The sequence below is a fragment of the Bos indicus genome, chromosome 4 (genome assembly GCF_029378745.1).
Source record: "Bos indicus isolate NIAB-ARS_2022 breed Sahiwal x Tharparkar chromosome 4, NIAB-ARS_B.indTharparkar_mat_pri_1.0, whole genome shotgun sequence".
In the NCBI taxonomy this organism is placed as follows: Eukaryota; Metazoa; Chordata; class Mammalia; order Artiodactyla; family Bovidae; genus Bos; species Bos indicus.
The window spans coordinates 77,707,565-77,727,677 of NC_091763.1; the positions used below are offsets into that span (position 1 = coordinate 77,707,565).

Consider the following 20,113-nt stretch of genomic DNA (forward strand, 5'->3'; position numbering starts at 1 on the left):
GAACACTGGAGTGGGTTGCCATTTCCTTCTCCAATGCCTGAAAGTGAAAAGTGAAAGTGAAGTCACTCAGTCGTGTCCGACTCTTAGCGATCCCATGGACTGCAGGCCACCAGGCTCCTCCGTCCATGGGATTTTCCAGGCAAGAGGACTGGAGTGGGGTGCCATTGCCTTCTCCATATCCTAGTGAAGGGAGATATGAATGAATAGATGAGAAAATGCATAGTATCTTAGATGGTGCTATGCTGTGGAGAGAAAGAAGAGAGCAAGTACCTTGTGGATAACCAGAGGAACATTCCAGGCAGAGGGATAACAAATGAGAAGACCCTTGGGCTGTGACCTGTTCACAGACCCACAGGGAAGCCAGGGCAGCTGGAATAGAGTAAGTAAGGGAGTAGCAGGACGTGAGGCGAGAGAATGAATAGTGAGCCTCATAGACAATTATAGAGGCTTTGTCTTTTACCTTGAGTGTGATTGCCATCTGAAATGTGAGGGTTTTGAACAGAGGATGACATCGTCTCATTTATGCTTTAAAAGGATCATAGAGTGTTGTGTTGAGAGGAGATTGTAAGAGAGGCTAAAGGAGGAAGCAGGGAGACTAATTAGGACGTCATTGTTACAATTCAAGCTAGACAGTGGTAAATTGATGAAGGTGATGAAAAGTGTTCACAGTCTGGATGTATTATTTATACAGACTTGCCAACATCCGCTGGATCATGGAAAAAGCAAGAGAGTTCCAGAAAAACATCTATTTCTGCTTTATTGACTATGCCAAAGCCTTTGACTGTGTGGATCACAATAAACCATGGAAAATTCTGAAAGAGATAGGAATACCAGACCACCTGATCTGCCTCTTGAGAAATTTGTATGCAGGTCAGGAAGCAACAGTTAGAATTGGTCATGGAACAACAGACTGGTTCCAAATAGGAAAAGGAGTAGGTCAAGGCTGTATATTGTCACCCTGCTTATTTAACTTCTATGCAGAGTACATCATGAGAAACGCTGGACTGGAAGAAACACAAGCTGGAATCAAGATTGCCGGGAGAAATATCAATAATCTCAGATATGCAGATGACACCACCCTTATGGCAGAAAGTGAAGAGGAACTAAAAAGCCTCTTGATGAAAGTGAAAGAGGAGATGAAAAAGTTGGCTTAAAGCTCAACATTCAGGAAACGAAGATCATGGCATCCGATCCCATCACTTCATGGGAAATAGATGGGGAAACAGTGGAAACACTGTCAGACTTTCTTTTCTTGGACTCCAAAATCACTGCAGATGGTGACTGCAGCCATGAAATTAAAAGACGCTTACTCCTTGGAAGGAAAGTTATGACCAACCTAGATAGCATATTCAAAAGCAGGGACATTACTTTGCCAACAAAGGTTCGTCTAGTCAAGGCTATGGTTTTTCCTGTGGTCATGTGTGGATGTGAGAGTTGGACTGTGAAGAAGGCTGAGCGCTGAAGAATTGATGCTTTTGAACTGTGGTGTTGGAGAAGACTCTTGAGAGTCCCTTGGACTGCAAGGAGATCCAACCAGTCCATTCTGAAGGAGATCAGCCCTGGGTGTTCTTTGGAAGGAATGATGCTAAAGCTGAAACTTCAGTACTTTGGCCACCTCATGTGAAGAGTTGACTCATTGGAAAAGACTCTAATGCTGGGAGGGATTGAAGGCAGGAGGAGAAGGGGACGACAGAGGATGAGATGGCTGGATGGCATCACTGACTCGATGGATGTGAATCTGGGTGAACTCTGGGAGTTGATGACGGACAGGGAGGCCTGGCGTGCTGCAATTCATGTGGTTGCAAAGAGTCGGACATGACTGAGCAACTGAACTGAACTGATACATGTATTATTTATAATATTTATAAGCAGAGTCAGTGAGGTATGCTGATATATTAGATGTGGGCTGTGAGAGAATAAGTATCAGTGCAGAGCTTTTGGCTGTGAAAACTGGAAGGCTAGAGTTGCCATTCATTGAAAAGGATCAGTGGGAGAAGTAGGTTTGGGGAGGAGGGAGAATTCAGGAGTTTGATTTTTGAACTGGCAAGTTCTAGATGCTTCCTCAGCATTTTGGTTAAGATGTTGACAAGGCACGTAGATGCATGAGTCTGCAATAGAAGTCAATGGAGTCTGCAGTAGAGTCTGTAATAGCTAGAAGCAAGGATGTCAACACTGAGGAGAGGATTAAGTCATAAGATTGGAGGGATGAATGTGGAGATGTCCAGGAAGAGCCCTGGGCCAGATCAGTGTTCAGAGGTCAGAAAGATGAAGCTTAGGAACAGGAGAGACTGAAAATGAGTGCCCAGGTAGGAGGAGGAGAACCAGAGCAGTATTGTCTTTGAAGCCTAGTGTGAAGTGTTTTAAAAAAGGACTGGTTGGTGATATCAGATATGCTCCAATAGATCAAGTAGGGTGAGTGCTGAGACCTGATCTTTGGTTTTAGCAACATGGAGGTCAATAAAGACTTTCACAGGAGGTTTTTCTGTGGAGTAGTGAGGCGATCAAGACTAGGTTGGTATCCTCTCAGAGAATGGGAAGACAGGTTTTGGAAATAGCAAAAATAGACATCTCCTTTGAAGAATTTCTCTCCAAAAGCAGAGTAGAGAAACGGGACTATTGCTGGAAGAAGATATGGGATTAAGAAAGTTTTTTCAAAGATAAGAGATACTTCAGCATGTTTCATGCTGATGTGAGTGATATATAAAATGGGGGTAACTGATCCTGCATGAAAGAGAAGGGAGAATTGCTGGAATGAGTTGAGTAGATGAAAGGAGAGGGATCTAGCATACTGGGGAGGGACTGATTTTATTAATCGTGGGAGCACGGACCGTTCATCCCAGTGGCAAAGGGAAGGTAAGAGTCCTTTGGCACAAATATGGGTAAACTAATAAATTCAATTGCTTTTTATTCTCTCATTGAATGTGATGTAGGACTGAAATAAAGGAGAATGAGAAGAGAGGAAAAGGTGTGACATAATTATTCAGCCGACTCATTGGAAAAGACCCTGATGCTGTGAAATATTTAAGGCAAAAGAAGAGGATTGCAGAGGATGAAATGGTTGGATAGCATCACCAATTCAATGGACGTGAACTTGGGCAATCTCTGTGAGATAGTGAGGGACAGGGAGGCTTGGTGTACTGCAGTCCATGGGGTTGCAAAGAGTTCGACACAACTTAGTGACTGGACAACAGTAGCAGTCATTCAGGAGGATAGAGAAATGGTCTGTGATTACAAGGCCGCACCTTGGCCCGCTTGTCTCTGATCATAGGTGCATAGTGAGGTCAGTCAGAAGAGTTAAAAAACTCACTTGAATGTGTGGATGATGTGGTGGTAGGATTTATCTAGGTTTGGGGTGTGCCTGCTGATGATCATAGGGGAAGAGGGGACAAGGTAGTTGAGGGTTTGACAAGGTGTTCAAAAGAGCGGGGTATAGTGATGGGCCATGGACTCTAGGTTGGTGAGGAACAGTGAAAAGGTGGTAGGATCAATGGATTGTAGAACTGGAGTTTTAAAAAATATTTTCAAGGAGGTGAATTGAAAAAATAAGGGGTGGCTGAAGAGTAGGATGCTAGAAATTGAGATGGTGGAGGGGGTCAAATTATTGGTAATGACAGGTTCTAGGGTATGATTATGAGAATGAGTCGCTACGGTCAAGTGAGGACCAGATTCTGAGAGGAAAGGAGACCGTCAGGGATCATCTGTGCAGATATTTAAATCATCATGCATTTTATTTCTAGGTATTTATCCATTTCTTCTAGGTTGTCAGATTTCTTGGCATATAAATTGTTCATAGTAATCTCTTATGATCCTTTGTATTTCTGTGGTATCAATCATGATGTTTCTTCTTTCATTTTGGACTTTGAGTCTTTTTTTTTTCTTGATAAGTCTAGCTAAAGGTTTGTCCATTTTGTTTATCTCTTCAGAGAACCAGCTCTTAGTTCATTGATCTTTTCCTAGTCTTTTTAGTCTTTATTTCATTTATTTTGTTTTACTCTGACCTTTATTTCTTTCCTTCTATAAAGTATGGGTTTCATTTGTTCTTCTCTTTTTAGTTCCTTGAGGTGTAAATAAGCTTGTTTATTTGAGATTTATCTTGTTTCTTCATGTATGCATTTATCCTTATGATGAACTTCCCTGTTAGAATTGTTTTTGCTGTATCCCATAAGTTTTGGTATGTTATTTTTCCATTTTCTTTTGTCTCGAGGTATTTGTTGATTTCTTTTATCATGCAGTTTGATAACAACAGCGTTGGAGAGAGTATCACAGCCACGAGCTAAAATTGTTCAGGAGTGAGGTTGGGGGTGTCATGTTGATGACCACAACAGAATTAGGAATGGTGTGGTCTGATAATGTGAGGTTGAAAGCTGGAAGCTTTTAGAGACCAGTGAGATAGGAATTTGGAAGTGGCAATGAGAAATAAGAGCACCAACCTTGTCTCCAGCTTAATGGGAAGAGGATTATGAGCATTAAGGCAGACAGACTGCAGAGGGCTGCAGGGAGAGCCAGGTTTCAGTTGGCAGTGACTTTCAACCCTGGCTGCACACCTAAATCACCAGGGAGGGCTTGTAAACATACCATTTCCTGGGTCCCAGCCCCTGGAGATTCTGACTCAAATAGTCTGAGGTGGAGCTCAGGCTTGGGTAATTTTCTGAAACTCCCAGGTGATTGTGTGTGCAGCCAGGGTTGTGTCCCAAGCAGGAACGTCTGAGAAAAGGTTGAGTAATTGAGAATGATAGAGGTGTGTCTGAGGGCAGTAGGGAAAGGGTTCTGAAGTTCACGGGGATGGGACATCTTTTCAAAGTTTACTGCCCTTTTGAGTTTTTGTGAATTACCTGTTTCATACCCATTACTCTAGTTTTCTATTGGTGAACGTTTGATTTGGTTTGAGCTTGTTTATTGAAGTATTTCATTAATACTGAAAATAATATGCACCTCTACACATTGTGTAATGAGCACCCAAATCAGGAAGTAGAATGTTACTAGCATCCAGAAGCCACATTTGAGCCCCCACCCTTTCTAGTCACATTTGCTAGGTTCGATTTTTAAAAGGATCTATGTTGCCTACCTTGAACAACAAAATTTCATGTTAAAGTGTACTGGGTTTAGGTAATACGAGAAGCCAAAATGATCCTAGCCATGGTACATGATACATAGAAAATGGCTTGAAAATCCACAATAACATTTTTTTCATCTGAAAACTGGCCTCTTGGCAGTGCACTGTAGTTGGAAACACACAAGAGATGATGATCTTTTCAGCCTTCTCTCTCATCAGCTCTACTCCTGTCTGACTGGAAACAAGCTGTTTTGGCAAGTGAAAATGTGCTCTAGGTGACAAGGGGCCTCACTCAGTTAGCCAGGATGGTTTGGGTCTCCCATACCTGCCTGACTGTGGTTCGGAGTCTAGGGTTAGGGCTTGTGAAACAGCTGTAAGCCAGGCTTGCGTCAGGGAAGAGCTCTAAGGAATGGCCACCATGGTTTTTCTTAACTGTAAAATATGTCTCATAAGTGTACATTGCCAGATTCTGCTTTTTGATAGCTGTTAATTTCCAGTATTTTGACCACTGCTATTAAAAAAATGTAAAAGCTGGAGTTTTGGTCTATGAATTTCTTGACAAAAAGCAGGGAAGCAGAAGCTCATAGGGCATTATGATGAAGGCTTTTTATTATACTATCAGGAGCAGGAAGTGCCGGTTTCTTTTATTTTAGCTATACCTATTGCATCTGTTGAAAAATAAAGCTAATCAAAAATGGCATAAATATTAAAGATTATTAGGAAAAAATGGTAAGGACAAAATACTGCTTACTTGCTTTCAGATAGTAACGTTGTACCACATTCTCTAAAATTCTTTGAAGTTTAGATGAGTATAATATCAGAGTTTGTTATAACTAATGTACCAAATAACTTACTGATATTACATTTCTTGAGGGAAGTATTTTCATTCTCATGTCCGTTGCTCAGTGATGCAATGAGAATGAGAAAAGATAGGTTAGGATGTTGAATGGCCATATAGGGAGTTGTTCCTCCTTTAGGTTGCATTGTCCTGGTGCTCAGTTGCTAAGTCACATCTGACTCTCTGTGACCCTGTGGGCTGCAGCATGCCAGGCTTCCCTGTCCTTCACTATCTCCCAGAGTTTGCTCAGACTCATGTCCATTGAGTCTGGGATGCCATCCAACCATCTCTGTTGCCCGCTTCTCCTCCTGCCCTCAATCTTTCCCAGCATCAGGGTCTTTTCAAATGGGTCAGCTCTTCGCATCAGGTGGCCAAAGTATTGGAGTTTCAGGTTCAGCATCAGTCCTTCCAATGAATATTCAGAACTGATTTCCTTTAGGATGGACTGGTTGGATCTCCTTGCAGTCCAAGGGACTCTCAAGAGTCTTCCTCAGCACCACAATTCAAAAGCATCAATTCTTCAGCACTCAGCCTTCTTTATGGTCTAACTCTCACATTCATACATGACTACTGGAAAAACCATAGCTTTGACTAGATGGACCTTTGTCAACAAAGTGATGTGTCTGCTTTTTAATACACTGTTTAGTTTTGTCTTAGCTTTTCTTCCGAGGGGCAAGCATCTTTTAATTTCATGGCTGTGGTCACTGTCTGCAGTGATTTTTGGAGCCCAAGAAAATAAAATCTGCCATTGTTTCCACCTTTCCCCGATCTGTTTGCCATAAAGTGTTGAGACCGGATGCCATGATCTTAGTTTTTTGAATGATACGTTTTAAGCCAGCTTTTTAAATCTCCTCTTTCACCTTCATCAAGAGGCTCTTTAGTTCTCTTCCTAGGGAAGCATTGTCCTAGGTAAGCCTTTGACCTTTAAAAAGGGTAATTTGAGTAGAAAGATCAGTGGTTGCCATGGGTTGGTGGCAAGGGACGGATGAAGGGGCAAAGTCAAGAGGACTTTTAGGGCAGTGACACTGTTCTATATGATACTATAATTGTGGCTACATATGGTTATACATTTGTCAAAACCCATGGAATGTTAACTCCAAGAGTGAACCCTGATGTAAACTATGGACTTTAGATGATGTGTCACTGTAGGCTTATTGATTGTAATAAATGTGACCCTCTGGCTCAGGATATTGATAGTAGGAGAGGCTATGTGTATGGGACCGGGGATGGATGGGAGCTCTCTTCTGCTCAGTTTTCCTGTGAACCTAAAACGGTTCTAAAAACCAAGTTTGCTACTAAACTAAAAGGTAATTTATAGGCTTTTTTTGATAGCAAGTTGTAATATTTAACGATGCTTTCTAATGTAAAGTTATTCCCTTATCTATCATATGGCTTTCATTTGACAGTATACACCTGCTTCTTATTTGTCATCAGTAAGTGTGAAAAATAACTAGCTGTTATCCTCTCAAATGGTAGAATCTTTTTATTTTACAAATGAGCAAACCTGGGCCTTTAGAGATATGGAGACTAGGGCTTAGGCTTCCAAATGTTTACTTCATTATCCCCAGAACCACAGCTTTCCTTCCATGAACATAAATATTTGTCCTGATTTCAGCTGTGATGTCCTTAAAATGTTGATTCCATATACATTTGTTTTGTTTTTTTTTAACATAGTTATCATTTAGAACAGGCAATCATTTACAAAACCTGTAGCTCTCTCTTTCTGTGTAAATTACCCAGATATTTATTTCTGAATTCCCAAAGCCTACCTTTCTAATATTTATGTAAGAGTTAATTGAGACCAAAAAGTGTGTATCTGGATTATTATCTTAGAGGAGATACTCCTTAACTTTTAGGTTGACTATAAATCTTTATACTTTTCTGTGTTCCTCTGGTACATTTGTGTAGGATGTTAATGATTATAATCAGTTCTTTCTGGTAAGAAGCCTAGGTATTGTTTCTGGAGATTGAGTTATATTGAATAGCTGAGAATTGCTACAATCAATAAATATTCAAATACCATGAACAATATTCTTGTGTATTAAGGATTAACTACATAGTATATTTCATACTTTATCTTCTTAAAATTAGTATTCTGAAATCATGGACATTTAATTCATTTTTTTACATTTAAGTGTTTGTTGTTCTTTGTATTTATTAATCTGTTGGTTACCAGTTTCATAACTCATGATTTGTCCTGAATGACACTTTCTACTTCCTAGGAACTGGTTCCTACATGGTTCCCAATCCTTCCTCCCCAAAAATAAAGATTGGTTAACCTAAAATTTTCTTTCTTTTCCTAATGGTATAATATTATCATTTTATGTATTTTAATTATTGTTGTTCAGTTGCTCAGTTGTGTCCGACTCTTTGCAACCCCCTGGACTGCAGCGTGCCAGACTTTGCTGTCCTTCATCATCTCCTGGAATTTGCTCAAACTCATGTCCATTGAGTCAGTGATGCCATCCAACCATTTTGTCCTCTGTCATCTCCTTCTCCTGCCTCAATCTTTCTTAGCATCAGGGTCTTTTCTAATGAGTCAGCTCTTCCCATCAGGTGGCCAAAGTATTGGAGCCTCAGCTTCAGCATCAGTCCTTCCAATGAATATTCAGGGTTTATTTCCTTTAAGGATTGACTGGTTTGATCTCCTTGCTCTCCAAGGGACTCTCAAGAGTCTTCTCCAACACCACAGCTTGAAAGTATCAATTCTTCAGGGCTCAGCCTTTATGGTCCAACTCTCACATCTCTACATGACTACTGGGAAAACCATAGCTTTGACTAGATGGACCTTTGTCAGCAAAGTGATTAGGATCATCAGAATATGTCATCTGTTGACTTTTTAAATTTACATGGATTAGTTAAAAGTTTAATAAATAATAGTTTAGAGAGTCAGATTTTCCCACATACTTAGTGTTTTCAAGATGTTATTTATTTGTCCTCAAAATAAAAAAGTCTACTTTTCTACTCTCCATTTCCATGGGAAGATGAAATACTAAGCCCTGGTTTTAAATTTAAAGAGAATAAACTTTTGGTCTTTTTTCCTTTCTCCCCTAATACATTACATTGTAGCACTTTGAAGAGACTATAGAGGATTATTTATTTAGATCAACTTTTTCATTTTATGGATGAGGAAAGCGGGATGTGAAAGTTAAGTGACTTGCCCAAGTAAGATCTTACAGCCAGTGCTACGTCTTTGGCTCAAACCCTGATCCTTCTCCCACCTCCACCCGCTATTTTTTGTGTCTTTGTGCTTCTTAGTGGCACTAAGCTTCCCAGCTACTCTATTCTGGTCCAGTCTGCAGTACTATTAATGCTTTCTTGGCCACCTTGTCCACACCTTCCTGAAGATCTACAATAGCGTAGACTTGCTTTATTCATGGAAATCAGTGGAGGAATCCCTATGGAAAGCTGCTAGCAGCACTATGGTAGGCAGAATAATGTTGTTGCTGTCATCTCCATTACCCCCACCCTAGTGTGTTCACATTCAAACCTTGGAACTGTTGATTATATTAACATTATGTGGTAAAGCCAAGTGAAAGTGTTAGTCGCTCAGTCGTGTCCAACTCTTTGTGACCCCATGGACTATAGCCCACCAGCCTCCTCCGTCCATGGGATCTCCCAGGCAAGAATACTGGAGTGGGTTGCCATTTTCTTCTCCAGGGGATCTTCCCAACCCAGGGATCAAACCCCAGTCTCCTGCATTGCAGGCAGACTCTTTACCATCTGAGTTACGTGGTAAGGGGAGTTAAAATTACTATTCAGCTGACCTCAAAACATGGAGATTATTCTGGATTAATTTGGTGATCCCAGTGTAATCATGGGTCCCTAAAAGTGGAAGAGGGGAATCGAAAGAACCAGAGAGAGAGCCACGTGAGAAGGACCAAGCCTCCTTTGAAGATGGAGGAAGGGACCGTGAGTCAAGGAAGGTGGATGACATCTACAAGATGGAAAGTCAAAGAAAGAAATTCTTCTGTAAAGCTCCCAGAAAAGGTATATCCTACTGACACCCTGATCGTAGCCCTGTGAGGTCTGTTAGACTTCTAATGAGCAGAACCTAGGATAATAAATCTGTGTTTTATTTTTTTAAATGTTGATGTATTTATTTTTTTGGCTGCACTGGGTCTTCATTGCTGCACATAGGCACTCTCTAGTTACAGGGAGCGGGGCTACTCTTGGTTATGGTGCATGGGCTTCTTGTTGCTGTGGTTTCTCTTGGTGGGGAGCACAGGCTCTGGACTCCTGGGCTTCAGTAGTTGTGGCGCATGGTTCTGGCTGCCCTGAGGCATGTGAGATCTTCCCAGACCAGGGATCGAACCCACGTTCCCTGTATTGGCAGGCAAATTTTTAACCACTGGACCACCAGTGAAGTCCAAATCTGTGTTGTTTTAAGCCACTGAGTTTGTGGTAATTTGTTACAGTAGCCATAGAAAACTCATACAAGCATTTGTACTGCTCCTCAGAAAAAGTCCTCCACTTGGCTTTCCCACTTTCCTCATGACCTGATTATTTCATTGGCTGCCTTGATTTCTCTTATGAATCCTGGCTCCATGTTTCTTATCTAGATCCTTGGATAAAACAACCCAGTATAAGACTGTCTGCTCCCACTCAGCTCTGACTGTCCTTCAGATACACCTTCCCAATATTTGCTCATTGGCTTTACAAACCACAATCTGTATTAAGAGGCTACATAAAATTTTGAAACTGTTCTGCTATTGTTTGCTGCTTTCCAGGAATTCAAGATCATATGCTGACCCAGTGTTTCTAACTGCCCTATTCTAAATCTTAAGAATTATTTTTTTGTTACCTTGTAATGCTTACTGGGGAAATTATGTGTATGGCTACACATGTACTTGCATATAGCTTCCTATTTATGAAAGAGACAGTGAAATCTATATTTTGTTTCTACTTGACAGAGGAGGAAAATTCTGGGTCATTGCCTGGTTACCTATTTTATTGGGCTGACTTGCTCAGCAGGCTAAAGTGCATGTTTGATAGCCTAACTTGTCAAGATGTTGGGTAATAGATACCAACACATTTACTGGCTCCTACAAATGATTTAATCCTTGACTTGATACAGCACAAACTTCTTTCTTATTGCCCAGTGACTATTGTAGAATTAACTGGTGATGGGGGCTTAATTTTGCAGGAGCCTTAGTGGGTCAGTGTGATATGAATTAATTAGGACAACTAACTCTACTGGCCTTTTCAAATTAATCTTATTTTCCATGTGGCCGGGAGGCTTGAATTCACCCAAAATGTCTGTCTTCTCGTCACATTCCATTCTGTGTTAGGGAAAGGCAGAATGCATAATTCTGACACTTGTATTTGTTCATTGTGTGGCAGGGAAATTTGTTCAGTTCAGTTCAGTTGCTCAGTCATGTCTGATTCTTTGCAACCTCATGGACTGCAGCATGCCAGGCTTCCCTGTCCATCACCAACTCCCAGAGCTTGCTCAAACTCAGGTCCATCTAGTTGGTGATGCCATGAAACCATCTCATCCCCTGTTGTCCCCTTCTCCCCCTGCCCTCAATCTTTCTCAGCATCAGGGTCTTTTCCAGTGAGTCAGTTCTTTTCATCAGGTGGCCAAAGTATTGGAGTTTCAGCTTCAGCATCAGTCTTTCCAATGAATATTCAGGACTGACTTCCTTAGGATGAACTGGTTGGATCTCCTTGCAGTCCAAGGGACTCTCAAGAGTCTTCTCCAACAACACAGTTCAAAAGCATCAATTCTTTGGCATTTAGCTTTCTTTATTCTGGAAAAACCATAACTCTGACTAGATGGACTTTTGGTGGCAAAATAATGTCTCTGCTTTTTAATATGCTGTCTAGAGTTGGACTGTGAAGAAGGCTGAGCGCCAAAGAAATGATGCTTTTGAACTGTGGTGTTGGAGAAGACTCTTGAGAGTCCCTTGGACTGCAAGGAGATCCAACTAGGCCGTTCTGAAGGAGATCAGCCCTGGGATTTCTTTGGAGGGAATGATGCTGAAGCTGAAACTCCAGTACCTTGTCCACCTCATGCGAAGAGCTGACTCATTGGAAAAGACTCTGATGCCTTGAGGGATTGAGGGCAGGAGGAGAAGGGAATGCCAGAGGATGAGATGGCTGGATGGCATCACTGACTCGAAGGACTTGAGTCTGAGTGAACTCCGGGAGTTTGTGATGGACAGGGAGGCCTGGCATGTTGCGATTCATGGGGTCGCAAAGAGTCGGACACGACTGAGTGACTGAACTGAACTGAACTGAAGTTGGTCGTAACTTTTCTTCCAAGGAGCAAGTGTCTTTTAATTTGATGGCTGCAGTCACCATCTGCAGTGATTTTGGACCCCAAGAAAATAAAGTCTCTCACTGTTTCCATCGTTTCCCCATTTATTTGCCATGAAGTGATGGGACTCGATGCCATGATCTTAGTTTTTTGAATGTTGAGTTTTAAGTCAACTTTTTCACTGTCCTTTTTCACTTTCATCAAGAGGCTGTTTAGTTCTTTGCTTTCTGCCAAAAGGGTGGTGTCATCTGCATATCTGAGGTTATTGATATTTCTCCTGGCAGTCTTGATTCCAGCTTATCCTTCATCTAGACTGGCATTTTGCATGATGTACTCTGCATAGGCAAGTCTGGGTCAGTCTTTTGTGGGGTCATTGCTCCTTTCTCCTGGGTCCTGGTGCGCACAAGGTTCTGTTTGTGCCCTCCACGAGTTTATTTCCCAGTCCTGTGTAAGTTCTGGCAGCTCTGTGGTGGGGTTAATGACGACCTCCTCCAAGAGGGCTTATGCCATACCCAAGTCTGCTGCACCCAGAGCCTTGCCCCTGCGTCAGTCCACTGCTGACTCATACCTCCACAGGAGATACTCAAACACAGTTCTGTCTCAGTCTCTGTGGGATCCCTGGCTACTGGTGCGCACAAAGTTTGTTTGAGCCCTCTGAGTATCTCTGGTGGTAATGAGGTTTGATTCTAAATACGAGTTTGCCCCTCCTACCCTCTTGCTGGGGCCTCTTTGCCCTTGAACTTGGGGTTTCTCCTCACAGCCGCTTCAGTGCTGTGCAGCTGCCGTTCCAGCCAACACAAGAGAAGACTCTACACATGGACATCACCAGATGGTCAATACCGAAATCAGATTGATTATATTCTTTGCAGCCAAAGATGGTGCAGCTCTATACAGTCAGCAAAAACAAGACTGGGAGCTGACTGTGCTTCAGATCATGAACTCCTTATTGCCAAATTCAGACTTATATTGAAGAAAGTAGGGAAGAACCACTAGACCATTCAGGTATGATCTAAATCAAATCCCTTATGATTATACAGTGGAAGTGAGAAATAGATTCAAGGGATTAGATCTGATAGAGTGCCTGATGAACTATGGAATGAGGTTCATGACATTGTACAGGAGACAGGGATCAAGAAAAAGAGTTGCAAAAAAGCAAAATGGCTGTCTGTTACAAATAGCTGTGAAAAGAAGAGAAGCTAAAAGCAAAGGAGAAAAGGAAAGATATACCTTTTTGAATGCAGAGTCCCAAAGAATGCAAGGAGAGATAAGAAAACCTTCCTTAGTGATCAATGCAAAGAAATAGAGGAAAACGATATAATGGGAAAGACTAGAGATCTCTTCAAGAAAATTAGAGGTACCAAGGGAACATTTCATACAAAGATGGGCTTGATAAAGGACAGAAATGGTATGGACCTAACAGAAGCTGAAGATATTAAGAAGAGGTGGCAAGAGTACACAGAAGAACTGTACAAAAAAGATCTTCACGACCCAGATAATCATGATGGTGTGATCACTCATTTAGAGCCAGACATCCTGGAATACGAAGTCAAGTGGGCCTTGGAAGCATCATTACAAACAAAGCTAGTGGAGGTGATAGAATTCCAGTTGAGCTATTTCAAATCCTAAAAGATGATGCTGTGAAAGTGCTGCACTCAACATGCCAGCACATTTGGAAAACTCAGCAGTGGCCACAGGACTGGAAAAGGTCAGTTTTCATTGCAATCCCAAAGAAAGGCAATGCCAAAGAATGCTCAAACTATGATACAATTTCAGTCATCTCACACACTAGTAAAGTAATGCTCAAAATTCACCAAGCCAGGCTTCAACAGTATGTGAACTGCCAAATTCCAGATGTTCAAGCTGGTTTTAAAAAAGGCCGAGGAAACAGAGATCAAATTGCCAACATCCGTGGATCATCAGAAAAGCAAGAGAGTTCCAGAAAAACATCTATTTCTGCTTTATTGACTATGCCAAAGCCTTTGACTGTGTGGATCACCACAAACTGTGGAAAATTCTGAAAGAGATGGGAATACCAGACCATCTGACCTGCCTCTTGAGAAATCTGTATGCAGGTCAGGAAGCAACAGAACTGGACATGGAACAGTAGACTGGTTCCAAATAGGAAAATGAGTACGTCAAAGCTGTGGCCACCCACTCCAGTACTCTTGCCTGGAAAATCCCATGGATGGAGGAGCCTGGTAGGCTATAGTCCATGGAGTTGCTAGGAGTTGGACACGACTGAGCAACTTCGCTTTCATTTTTCACTTTCATGCATTGGAGAAGGAAATGGCAACCCACTCCAGTGTTCTTGCCTGGAGAATCCCAGGGATGGGGGAGCCTGGTGGGCTGCCATTATGGGGTTGTACAGAGTTCGACATGACTGAAGTGACTCAGCAGCAGCAGTAGCAAGGCTGTATATTGTCACCCTGCTTATTTAAATTTTATGCAGAGTGTATCATGAGAAATGGTGGGCTGGATGAAGCAGAAGCTGGAATCAAGATTGCTGGGTGAAATATCAATAACCTCAGATATGCAGATGATACCACCCTTATGGCAGAAAGCGAGGAAGAACTAAACAGCCTCTTGATGACAGTGAAAGAGGACAGCGAAAAAATTGGGTTAAAACTCAGCATTCAGAAAATTAAGATCAGGGCATCTGATCCCATCACTTAATGGCAAATAGATGGGGAAACAGTGGAAACAGAGACTTTCTTTTCTTGGGCTCCAAAATCACTGCAGATGGTGACTGCAGCCATCAAAAGATGCTTACTCCTTGGAAGAAAAGTTATGACCAACCTAGACAGCATATTAAAAACAGACATACTTTGCCTCCAAAAGTCTGTCTAGTTAAAGCTATGGTTTTTCCCATAGTCTTGTATGAATGTCTGAGTTGGATTATAAAGAAAGCTGAGTGCCGAAGAATTGATGCTTTTGAACTGTGTTGTTGGAGAAGACTCTTGAGAGTCCCTTGGACTGCAAGGAGATCCAACCAGTTCATCCTAAAGGAAGTCAGTCCTGAATATTCATTGGAAGGACTGATGCTGAAGCTGAAACTCCAATACTTTGGTCACCTGATGAAAAGAACTGACTCACTGGAAAAGACCCCGATGCTGAGAAAGATTGAAGGCAGGGGGAAAAGAGGACGACAGAGGATGAGATGGTTTCATGGCATCACCGACTAGATGGACCTGAGTTTGAGCAAGCTCTGGGAGTTGGTGATGGACAGGGAGTCCTGGAGTGCTGCAGTCCATGGGGTCCCAAAGAGTCGGATGCGACTGGACTGACTGATTCTGCATAGAAGTTAAATAAGCAGGGTGACAATATACAGCCTTGACATACTCCTTTCCCAATTTGGAACCAGTCCATTGTTCCTTGTCCAGTTTTAACTGTTGCTTCTTGACCTGCACACAGATTTCTCAGGAGGCAGGTAAGGTGGTCTGTTATTCCCATTTCTTGAAGAAGTTTCCAGTTTGTTGTGGTCCGCATAGTCAGAGGCTTTGGTGTAGTCAATAAAGCAGAAGTAGATGTTTTTATGGAACTCCCTTGCATTTTCGATGATCCAGCAGATGTTGGGAATTTGGTCTCTGGTTCCTCTGACTTTTCTAAATCCAGCTCGAACATCTGGAAGTTCGCAGTTCACGTACTGTTGAAGCCTGGCTTGGTGAATTTTGAGCATTAATTTACTGGCATGTGAGATGAGTGAAATTGTGCAGTAGTTTGAACAGTCTTTGGCATTGCCTTTTTTTGGGATTGGAATGAAAACTGACCTTTTCCAGTCCTGTGGCCACTGCTGAGTTTTCCACATTTGCTGGCATATTGAGTGTAGCACTTTCACAGCAGCATCTTTAGGTTTGAAATAGCTCAACTGGAATTCCATCACTTCCACTAGCTTTGTTTGTAGTGATGCTTCCTGAGGCCCACTTGACTTAGTATTCCAGGAAGTCTGGCTCTAGGTGAGTGATCACACCATCGTGGTTATCTGGGTTGTGAAGATCTTTTTTGTACAGTTCTTCTGTGTGCTCTTGCCACCTCTTCTTAATATCTTCTTCTTCTGTTAGGTCCATACCATTTCTGTTCTTTATTGAGCCCATCTTTGCATGAAATGTTTCCTTGGTATCTCTAATTTTCTTGAAGCGATCTCTAGGCTTTTCCATTTTATTGTTTTCCTCTATTTCTTTGCATTGATCACTGATGAGGGCTTTCTTTTCTCTCGTTTCTATTCCTTTGGAACTCTGCATTCAGATAGGTATTTTTTCCTTTTCTCATTTGTCTTTCACTTCTCTTCTTTTCTCAGGTATTTGTAAGGCCTCCTCAGACCACCATTGTGCCTTTTTGCGTTACTTTTTCTTGGGGATGGTCTTGATCACTGCCTCCTGCACAGTGTCACGAACCCTCATCCACAGTTCTTCATGCACTCTATCAGAGCTAATGCCTTGAATCTATATGTCATTTCCAGGTCTTGTTCCTTGTCTGGAAGGGAAATTTTTTATTGATGCAAAATTTCTTGACTCACTGTGAAGATTTATTAGCCCCTTTTGGGCCCTCCTTCCTTCTCCATCAAGTAATTTCCCAGGTATAAGGAAGAAGATATTTTAAATTTTTATAGGCCTTAGAGACTTTGGTGAGTGTTGTTGATCAGCTAATTCTGCAGATGGTATGTTGTTGGGTCTTGCTTTTTTTCTTTTTTCCATTAGGATGATCTCTGCCATCTAAGCATAATGTTTAGACAATTTGCATTTATTATCAACATGATCAATTTAAAATTTCCCATCTTGTTCTCTGTTTTCTAAATGTCTCATCTTTATTCCTCTTTCTTCATGTTTTCCTCGTTTCTTTTGGATTAACAGTATTTTTTTGTGATTCCATTCTATCTCCATTATTGGCTTATTAGCTGTACCTTTTGTTTTACTTTCTAGTAGTTACTCTAGAGTTTATATAGCTAATTATTAATTTATCTTTAAGTGATATACCATTTCACACAGGAATCTTACACAGTATACTTCCATTCTGCGTCCTCATCTTATGTTATTTTATCACATTTTACTTCTACTTGTTATAAACCACATACCTAATTATTGAACTTTCTTTAAAGAGCCAGTTAGTTTTTTCCAGCTTTTGAGGTATAATTTACAAAACTATATTTAAAGTGTACAACATGATGATTTGATATTGGTATAGATTGTGAAAGTATTTCCAGAATCAACTTAACCATTACCTTAGTGATTGTGTGTGTGTGACAACCTTTAATATCTACTCTCTGCAAATTTCAGTTATCTAATACAGAATATAATCACCATTCTGTACTTTCATTGTGCTGTTTTTGCGGTAGTCATGTTGTACTTAGATTCTCAGGACTTTTTCATCTAATAACTGAAAGTTTGTACCCTTTAACCTCTCTCCATTTCCCTAGTCTCCGGCAACCACCCTACCACTCTGTTTCTGTGAGTTCAGCTTTCTTTTAAGAGTGTCCAGTATTTGAGATTATGCAATATTTCTTTTTATTTCTCTGGGTTATCTCACTTAGCATAATGTCCTCCGGTTTCATCCAGGTTGTTGCAAATGATAGGATTTCCTTGTGTGTGTGTTTTTTTAATGGCTTAATATTATTCCTTTGTATTTACATCTTTTTATACACAATTTTAGTTGCATGCAGAGTGTTGAACACATCCCTCATGAAAGTGTGGAGCAGGGGGGAGCCTGCCACTGGGTGGGAGAGTGTGTGTGAGTGAGGTGCACAGATCGTTGAGGTTACTGAAGGTGAAGCCTCCCCAGCAGTTCAGCTGTGGACTTGCTGCTGTCCTCGAAATGGTTAGTAGGATCCATGTTACTTTGACACGTCTCTGGCTCTGGCAGCCCCTCCCTGCCCCTCAGTTGTACATTCACCTCAGTACCCCTAGATGGGGCAGGAAAGAAGTGGGTCCTTTTGGCAGTATGCTGTCCAGCTGGGGAAGCTGAGTACTCACTTGCATGCTCTCAAACATTCCATGGTGGGAGAAATAGCTGGCGAGAGATCCTGAGTTACACCACTGTTGGGGAGAGGGTAACGTGGTCGTTTTACTTCTACATCTAATCACTTTTTTATTTTGCTCCCGTAGTGTCCTGGAGCTTCTCTGCTGGACTCCGGAGTTCTACAAAAGCTGCCTTCTTGGTAGGTGATTGTCCTAGTCAGTTGGTCTTTGGGGAAATAGCAGTAGAAAACTCTTGTGCCATCTTGCTGATGTCATTTCAATTAACCTTTAAAAAGATTAAAATTGAGAGAAAAATGTCCTTAGCATTTAGCCATGTGTTTTATATTGTAGGCCTCTCTGGCTTTTTTGTGGTTACAAGTTTCCATTTGGTATTTTTCTTCTGCTGGAAGAACTTTAATATTTCTCATGAGATAAGTCAGAGAAAGACAAATACTGTATGATATCACTTATATGAAGAATCGGAAAAAAACAAACTCATAGAAACAGAGTAAAATGTTGGTTATCAGAGGATTGTAGGTGGATGGATAGGAAAGATGTTTAAGAGGACAGACTTGCTACCAAGTAGTTAAATAAGTGGTAGAGAATTAATGCATAGTACAGAGACTACAGATAATATTGTTACAATCATCAAACTTGCTAAGAAACAAACTCAGTTATTCCAACCACTAAAAAGAAAATAGTTAAATAATGTGATAAAGGTGATTATTGCTACAAAGGCAATTGTATTACAATATAAATTGTATACCTTAAATTTACACGGTGTTATATGTCAAATATATTTTTGCTGAAGTATGGTTGCTTTATAATGTCGTTAGTTTCTGCTATACAGCAAACTGAATCAGCCACATGTATTCATATATCCTGTCTTCCTTGGATTTCCTTCCCATTTAGGTCACCACAGGGCTTTGAGTAGAATTCCCTGTACTATATAGTTCATTCTTATTAGTTATTTCATTTAGTTCAGTTCAGTCGCTCAGGTGTGTCCGACTCTTTGTGACCCCAAGAATCACAGCATGCCAGGCCTCCCTGTCCATCACCAACTCCCGGAGTTTACCCAGACTCGAGTCCATTGAGTCGATGATGCCATCCAGCCATCTCATCCTCTGTCGTCCCCGTCTCCTCCTGCCCCCAATCCCTCCCAGCATCAGGGTCTTTTCCAATGAGTCAACTCTTCGCATGAGGTGGCCAAAGTACTGAAGTTTCAGCTTCAGCATCAGTCCTTCCAATGAACTTCCAGGACTGATCTCCTTTAGGATGAACTGTTTGGATCTCCTTGCAGTACAGGGGACTCTCAAGAGTCTTCTCCAGCACCACAGTTTAAAAGCATCAATTCTTCGGCACTCAGCCTTCTTCACAGTCCAACTCTCACATCCATACATGACCACTGGAAAACCATGACTAGATGGACCTTTGTTGGCAAAGTAACGTTTCTGCTTTTCAATATGCTATCTAGGTTGGTCATAACTTTCCTTCCAAGGAGTAAGCGTCTTTTAATTTCATGGGGGCAATCACCATCTGCAGTGATTTTGGAGCCCCCAAAAATAAAGTCTGACACTGTTTCCACTGTTCCCCCATCTCTTTCCCATGAAGTGATGGGACTGGATGCCATGATCTTTGTTTTTTGAATGTTGAACTTTAAGCCAACTTTTTCACTCTCCTCTTTCACTTTCATCAAGAGGCTTTTGAGTTCCTCCTCACTTTCTGCCATAAGGGTGGTGTCATCTGCATATCTGAGGTTATTGATATTTCTCCCCGCAATCTTGATTCCAGCTGTGCTTCCTCCAGCCCAGTGTTTCTCATGATGTAATCTGCATATAAGTTAAATAAGCAGGATGACAATATACAGCCTTGACGTACTCCTTTTCCTATTTGGAACCAGTCTGTTGTTCCATGTCCAGTTCTAACTGTGGCTTCCTGACCTGCATACAGGTTTCTCAAGAGGCAGGTCAGGTGGTCTGGTATTCCCATCTCTTGAAGAATTTTCCACAGTT

At 41.4% G+C, this 20,113-nt stretch overlaps 1 protein-coding gene across 14 annotated transcripts in view; it reads left to right on the top strand.

Annotated features, from left to right (window-relative positions):
* Positions 1-20,113, top strand: part of COA1 (cytochrome c oxidase assembly factor 1) — a 94,676-nt gene that overhangs the window by 29,693 nt on the left and 44,870 nt on the right. For 12 of the 14 annotated variants that reach the window (XM_070788029.1, XM_070788033.1, XM_070788032.1 and 9 more), the window contains one exon: positions 18,249-18,301. The exons of the other annotated variants lie outside the window; for them this stretch is intronic. Coding sequence is in view for 5 of the 12 variants with exons in the window: in XM_070788024.1 (XP_070644125.1) it covers positions 18,249-18,301 (53 nt within the window). In the remaining 7 variants the exon portion in view is untranslated. The remainder of the gene's footprint in view (positions 1-18,248; positions 18,302-20,113) is intronic. 14 annotated transcript variants of the gene reach the window in all.